Here is a 7,565-nt window from a genome sequence, read left to right as displayed (position 1 = left end):
ATGGGATAAATTGTATGAAAAATACAATAAAAGCAAATGGGGAGTAGTTAAATTGCCAAGTCTAAATGTGATAATCTAAGCAGCTCTTACATGATTTTTTCACATTATAAGCTTTTTACCTACTGTGAAAAGCTCTTATCAAGCAAAAGGAGAAATGAAGTAGCAAAGAAAACCTTCTCGGTGCTAATTGACTATCTCGATTTTTTAGATATCCTAACTTTTCAGAAACACCAATTAATTTTGTTCATAAGCTCTGCCTAGGCTGAGACAAGGAAATTCTCCGCTTCCTGAAGCCAACAAGAATCTTGCTGTTGTGACAGGTATCTGGCACATGCAGTTTTGACAGAAATTTACCCCCAAGGTCTTGATTCTTGGAAGTCATGGGGGCATCTCAGCGTGTGCATCCAAAAGACAAGGAAAAATAACACAGTGACTCTGAAAATTGTCTCATTCTGCTGATTCAAACAAAGAAAAGTTGTTTAGTTTATAATTGCATAGATCCCATATATGAAAAATGAGATGGTATGAAACACAATCATGTTTCCATGCATGCAGGGCTTCAGTAAGAATCGGCTTTCTCTCATTTGGAGCTTTTTTGCTTGGCACCAGGGAATGATGATTCTTGCCCATTAAAAAAAAAATCATTAAAATGTCAAACAGTTTGGCTGAAATCATCATGGTTGCTGTTTGAAATAAAGCTCTAGCGGTGAGAAAAATAGGAAGGATTTCTGAAATCCCTTTTTTTCTTCGCTAGCTGAAAATTGATAGGCAGCTATCAGCAAATTGGAGACAGGGAATCTTTCAGAAGTATTTCCTTTCTAAACTGCTATCGTTGTCTGCAGTCTTCTTGAAACCAGACTTTTATTTGCTGACTGCGTAGGCATTTTGTTGGAAGCCTTTTACTGAAAATACAAGAAATAACATTTGAATTGCTTTTGGATTTCTTCTAGTATTTTTTTTTATTATTATTATTTTTAAATTCTCTGAACTGGGGATATATTTCATTCCTTCTCTCTCTCTCTTTTTTTTTTTTTTTGGTTTTGTTTTTCTTCGAAGTATCTTCTTTGTATTCAGCACAAATTGGAATGCAAAATAATTGAGTTTGCGAGTCTCTGACTACAAAATAACACCTCCCCTGCATTCTCTGAAATCCCATTTTTTTTAACTAAAATTTTGGACTGTAGTAGAGACAATACCAGATTGTTTTCATCTTCTTGCAGTTCCAGGTTTTCATTACAACATAAAAACCTGTCCTGATCTACTGACACTTCTGTACTTCATGATGATGCTTTTCTCACTTAATTCCCAATGACACGTTAGCTTTTAAATTTCTTACAGATTGCTTTTTTTTTCCCCAACGCTAGTTAAAATATTTCTTAACATTACAAAAGGAACAGAAAATCCCCAGTCCAAACTTTTCAATGCTAGATTATCTACATGAAAAAAAAAAAACAAACACTTGGAGGTATTTTGCCCTCCTTTGACATTTGAAACCGTACTACCACCTTCCTACAGGGCTGCTTTTCAAGGCTGGAAACAGTCAGGATTATGCAGAAGTCTCAGCTCAGTTTTCTAAGCAATGTTTTCAAGCTGCACCACCCACACAGAAGACTTTGGGGCTTTCCTTGCTTCTTCGGTCTTGCTGTACTTCCTTTTTGATTCCCGTGTCTCCAGTCACTGTGGCAATGTGTGGCCTGGAGGCTTGGCTTGCGACTCTTGATTTGCTTGATGCGATGAGCAGATATACAAATGTCTGGAAGGATTATCAAGATATGCTTGCTACACCTTCAATTGAAGGAGGTTTTGTGGGCTTGAGAAGTGGAAACTCAAGTCCAGACTTGAATTTTAGGTCTTTTACTTTGTTGTGTGTGTGTTGTAGCATTCCCATACAGGGGAATGCTCTCTGTGTGTGTGTGTGTGTGTGTGGTAGCATTTCCCAGGGGAAATATCCACATTATACCTTCTTCAGAATCAAGGTGTAGCTGTGTCCAGGTATTTGGCACAAGCTCTACTAGTGTGAAAAACTTCAGTGCCGCAGTATCGAGTGTTTTCAGCCTATGAACCGCTGCAGTACCTTTACTTTCCGCTTGATGCTTGAGTACTTTATCTGCTAGAGTACTGCAGGGCAGCTGTCAGAGGGGTTATCACAGCCAACAGGCGTGGTGCCAGCAACACTGCTGGTCCTGGTGGCAGCTGTCAGGCAGTGCTGTGGGGCCTCTCCCCTTTGGGTAGCACTGTAGCTCTTGGGAGATTTTGGGTGCGGGAGCCCTGCCTGCCTGCCTGCCCACCTGATAAGGGATTCTGTCTGAAACAGGCAAGGGATGGGGTAGTCCAGGGCTGATGGTGTGATTCAAAAGGAAACCATTTCACAGTGATGATCTAGGTTATGCTTTAAAATGTTTGCTCAGGAGAAAATGTCTATGGATTGGGGGAAAACAAAAACAAAATAACAATGAGGAAAAACAATAAAAGGCTCTGCACAATGACAGCTGCCATTAGGGGTTGAAAGTTTAGTTTCAGAGAATCGTCTTTAGAAACATTACTTTCAATAATTTCATCAGTCTAAAGAAAATTGCACCTTTTATCTTTTTGTTCTGTTTCCAGAGCAGATTTTTGTGGCAGAACAGGGCCTTTCTGAATGTTGGGCAGGTTAAGCCCCGTGCTTTCAGAAGAGCTCTGTGAAAAAGACACTGACTGTAGTGTTGTGGTTGCATAGTGATGCCACAGCCCCTGCTCTGTTATGGATAACCCAAATGAAAGCGGCTGGTGGGCTACAGATGATGAGAAGATATTTGGAGTCTGTGGGGTAACGTGGGGTAGCAGGCAGTGACGGGCCCTATCCAGCACTGGGGCTGGGCTTGGCTGGCAGAAGATTCCTATGAAATTTCCAGAAAACTGCAAATCATCCCTTGGCACCAAATAAGTATTCTCTGTCCTGATAGTTTGAAGCAGGCTTTGAATGCAGAGGAGAAAAAGTGGTCCTCATTTTTAAATGTATGTTTGTCGTTAATGGACAGCATTGGGAAGCAGTGTATGCAACAGCATCCACCGGGAAAGCTGTGCATAGCGTGATCAGTAGCAAGCTGCCAATATTTAGGAAAAAGCGTTCTCTGTTTCTGTCCCTCCTTAATTCACACCTTAGAAATTTCAGTATGGGAATTTTGCACAGTCTTAAGCTTTGTATGCCTGCTATCCCCACATGACAGAAGCAGCAAGCACACTTTTCCCTGTGTGTGTGGGGGTGTTAATAGCGATGTCCAAAGGGCAAATGTGGATTCAGAACATTTTTGCATTCTTCTGGCCAGCGATCAAATAAAATTAGAAAACCATTATACTGCCCAGCATTTCTACTGAATAGCTGATGCAGACAGCTGGATTGCTGGGAGCTGCTTCGGGATCATCTGGGAGCTGATTGAACTTTGGGTTTGATCTCAGAGCCATCTTCCTGTTGAAATAATGGGTAAGCATTAGTTAAGAATGACTACCTTAAGCTATTAGATGCTTCAAGATGTCATGTGTCTCATCATTAAACAGCCTTTGAAAATTAAAATGAAGGTCATCAGCCCAGCCCAGTTTTGTGGTTAATGCTTTTTCCTGGTTTAATCTAGTTACTTACTTCAGGCATTTATAATCTTCCTGGGGGACAGCCCAACAAATGTACACAAACGGAAAACAATTCTGGTAGCATAACAGCTACTTTGCTTCGTGTGTTAGGGCTGCTGTGAAAATTGGCTTGGTTTGGACTGTGTGGGGTCCAAAGAAGAGGTCCTGCCTGCCATTGCCAGTGGTGTGTATGCAAGGGGCAGGCACGAGGTGTGCTGGGAACAGGAGTGCAAGCTATATGGAGGGTCAGGGATCAGCTGCTGCTCACAGGAGCAGGTGGAGGAAAGGGTAGGATGTGTTCAGAAAATAGGCAAGCAGTACCAGCATGTAGTCAAAAGCTAAAATCCCTTCTGTTTATACTTGCGTGCATTTAAACTCGATAAGCTTTGGCATGCCTTGTGTCATAGAATGGTTTGGGTTGGAAGGGACCTTAAAGATCATCTCAGTGCAAATTGTCACAGGTGAGTTATAACTGAAAATATGAGGCTTTAAAAACGCTGGAGTTTTAAAGCTGCAATGTTTTAATACTCCAGTATCTCCTGTTTGCCAAACAAGTTTGAAAGCACAGTTGTGCTCTGAGCTCAGTGCCTGCTTTGCAAATGATAAAATGTTTTACTGCTATCTTCCCCCCCCCCCAATCCTAGGTCCTAATTAAGCAGGAACTGCAGGGATCATTTCTCTTTGCACTGATCTAATCTGAAGCCACGAGCAGCTGCAAAAGTTATGCTGGGCAGGATTTTTCCCCTTTGGCACAGGCTGTCTCTTGATTAGGTTACAAGTGCTTGAAGGCTATTGATTTTTGCTCTGCTTTATGAGAATGTTCTTCTTTTTAACAGTTTAATTCCTCGGGTTTGAGTCATCAGGTAGTGAAACAGAAGCTTGTGTGCATCTGACAGCCTGCTCGTCTGCTCAGAGAAGCTCGGTGGGAACACGAAAGGCACTTTCTGATTTCGGAGCAGCTCTAGTGCTGTCCTCCTCCTGACAGATCCTAAAGCAGAGAGCGCTGCAAACCTCGATGGTTTTTTCTTAAGGGGAAGTGGCATTGCCGAGCTGCTTACCAACGTCCCATAAACACTGCCTGGGTGGAAATTACTGTACGGGGGAAATAACCTAGATTTTTCATGAGTTTGATTTGGGTGTGTTGCTAGGCGACACGGGCTCAGGAGGGTTTGCATGTAGGCTTTAGGTAGGTGCAGGCAGTGCCTGCGGAGGTTTGCAGGTAGGCTATGCTGAGCCGGGGGAGGCTGACCGGCGGCGGCAGGGCGAGAAGTTCAGCCCCGCAAACTGAACTTTCACTGCGAGGGCTTGAAAGAGAAAGAAATTGGATTAGACCCAGAGATGACGTATCCCGTTTGATTCCCTTTCCCCCTCACACTCTGACAAGCTTTGTGTTTTGGCAGGCTTTTATTTCTGAGCACGAGTTGCTTTAAAAATTGGGGAGTGTGTCTCGGGGTGTCGGCGGTGATGTGCTGAGCTCGACTGGCTCAGTTTCCTCGCGAGGGCTTTGTTCTTCCCACCACACTCAGATCGGTTGTGCAACATGCCCCTACCGTTTAAAAAAAAAAAAAAGTGCTGAGTAATGCCAGAGGTTTCTCAAATGGCTGATGCAAACCTGGAGAATTTGCATCATCATTCAGCTGGAGTAACTTGGTATGACAAGAGCTTAAATACAAGTCCACGCGGAAGCTGAGCTGGTTTCCAATGATAGGGCAGCACCGGCGAGCTGGGGGAAAGCACAGGTGTTGCTGAGCACTGTGCAGGCAGCACGGAAGGGTAAAACACGTTTCAGGAGCTCCCTACCTGCGCGTAGGAGCAGCTTGGCAGATAAGAGCAGGCAGAGGAAGAGGCTTAAGTAGTTGGCTACAGAGGAAGGAAAAAGCCTTGAGTTGCTGCTGCAAACTTTTTGGCTGTGCCTGCCGTTGGCGTGCTGGTGGCACGGGAGCATGGTCAGGAAAGCTGCTGTGCCGACAGCGTCTAATGGGAGCTACTTGCAGGGGCAGCCTAATGGCAGGTTGCCCTCTCTGGACAGTGGGCAGCCAGTCCAGGAGCAAAAGGTTGTGCTGAAGAAGAAAGTCACGCTGTTGAGGGGGATCTCCATCATCATTGGCACTATTATTGGAGCCGGCATCTTCATCTCGCCCAAAGGGATCCTGAAGAACACAGGCAGCGTGGGCATGTCCTTGACTGTCTGGACAGTGTGTGGCATCCTCTCACTCTTTGGTAAGTCTCTCAAAAGTTTCTAATTGGTCCAGAGGGGCAGCTAGTGGATTATTTCTATTTTTTGTCTGATTTTGCCATTGGATATCTAGGCACAGTGTGGAGCTGGAGGACCAATAGGGCTGCGGAAGGCTTTTGCTGTGTGATAGGTTGTGTGGAGGGCGCAGCGCTGTGCAATCCCTGTCCCCTGGTGCCGTGTCAGCACAGGCTGTAAGCGCAAATCGTTTCTCATAGACCCCTAAAGGAAAAGCGAATGTCTGCTTTATGCCGTAAAAAGTGCAATACGTATAATGTTTTCCTTCTGGCTGTGAGAAGTAGTTCACCATTTGCTTGTAAGGCCCCCGGCAGCAGGGCACGCTGGTCACTGCGAGCACCGGCGAAATGTTCAGACAGGTTGACTCAGTTCCCTGGAGGCTCGGTCAAGGTCTGGGAGGAATAACACCCACTGGACATAATCTGTGTTGGCGTGAAAGGGAGCAAAGTAATAACACTAATAACCCCTCTCCCCGGTCTTATGTTCCTGTTTTTCCCTTTATTCCCCACTCACGATGTGGCTTGGAAAGGTTGGGTCGCAAAAAAGAGCACGATGGAAACAAATCTGTAATGCGAATTTTGTTGCTGGCCTGCCGATCGTGACAGTTTTTACTAATTTTGCTGTGTTTCTTTTTTAACAGTATTAAATTCTGAAGAATGCCGGTTTATTTGTTCTGTACACAAAGCCCCCATTCAGAGTGGAAAACCCCACCCTGGCTTCTGTGGGACAGAGGGTCCATTGACCTACTTAATGAGTTAATCTCAAAGAAGCTGAAGAACTAACATGAATATTGGCTTTATTTAAAACAGAGACGACTTGTTTTCTGGCAAGAGGTAAAGAGGGCAAACACGGACTAACATGTGTCTGCTTAATAGGTGGAACATGCGAATGCCACCCTGTGTAACTTGGCTCTGAGCTTAAAGGCAGCGTTGACTCTATAAGTCCTCCCAAGCCAAACAGACAATGCGAGAAATTTAGGAACTGTTTTGGTCAAATGTTAAATGCTTTGGTACAATGTGCAATGTAATCTGTTGTGCTACCATGGAAGTCCTGCCAGTAAGCAAAGTTCCCCAATAAAGAAAGACCTCAAATGCAATTTTCAACCCTGTCCTGAGACCTTGGACTTTAGATTCAGTCAAACTAGAATTTGCTTAAGCATCGTGTGTTTAGCTTTAACTTTAATAGTAGTAATTTTCTGGCTGTGAAGTCAAGTCTGTGGAAAAAAAAATCAGATGGATTTTCCTGGGCATTTTCCAGATCGCAGGATGTGAAGATGTGTCTAATTTGGCCCAGAAAAGATATTACCTCTTCTCTCTGACCCGTTACAGTTATTTTTTCATAATTTTTATATCATGGGTGTTTTTAATTTCCTGCATGACCTAATTATAATAAAATCTCATACAAAGATCACCTAAGGTCTTGCTGAAGCTGTGTAACATGTATCAAAGCACAGTTTGATTTCATCCTGAGCTACTCCAGAAGAGGTTGGAAAGAGAAAAGTCATCAATAGGTGTTTTTTGTGTTTTTTTTTTTTTAAAGTGTGGCTATAAGAGTTTCTTTGAGTACATTTCCAGGTAAGCTGAAGATGATCAGATAAAAGTTGTCTTGTTTTTGCAAAGCCTCAAACAAAGTGAAAGAAGGAGGATGGAATGTGTCATAACGTCTTACAGCTCCAGTGGGCTTGGTGCGCGTTAGGTGGTTTTGACAACTG

At 43.6% G+C, this 7,565-nt stretch overlaps 1 protein-coding gene across 1 annotated transcript in view; it reads left to right on the top strand.

Moving 5' to 3' along the window:
- Positions 1-1,188: 1,188 nt before the first annotated feature.
- The window catches only part of SLC7A11 (solute carrier family 7 member 11), a 64,717-nt gene continuing 58,340 nt past the window's right edge, over positions 1,189-7,565 (top strand). The window contains exon 1 of the mRNA XM_013189191.3: positions 1,189-5,823. Coding sequence (XP_013044645.2) covers positions 5,547-5,823 — 277 coding nt within the window. The 5' untranslated portion in view covers positions 1,189-5,546. The remainder of the gene's footprint in view (positions 5,824-7,565) is intronic.

The sequence above is a fragment of the Anser cygnoides genome, chromosome 4 (genome assembly GCF_040182565.1).
Source record: "Anser cygnoides isolate HZ-2024a breed goose chromosome 4, Taihu_goose_T2T_genome, whole genome shotgun sequence".
In the NCBI taxonomy this organism is placed as follows: domain Eukaryota; kingdom Metazoa; phylum Chordata; class Aves; order Anseriformes; family Anatidae; genus Anser; species Anser cygnoides.
Note: the sequence above shows the minus strand (reverse complement) of the source record. Positions and strands in the feature narration are given on the sequence as shown.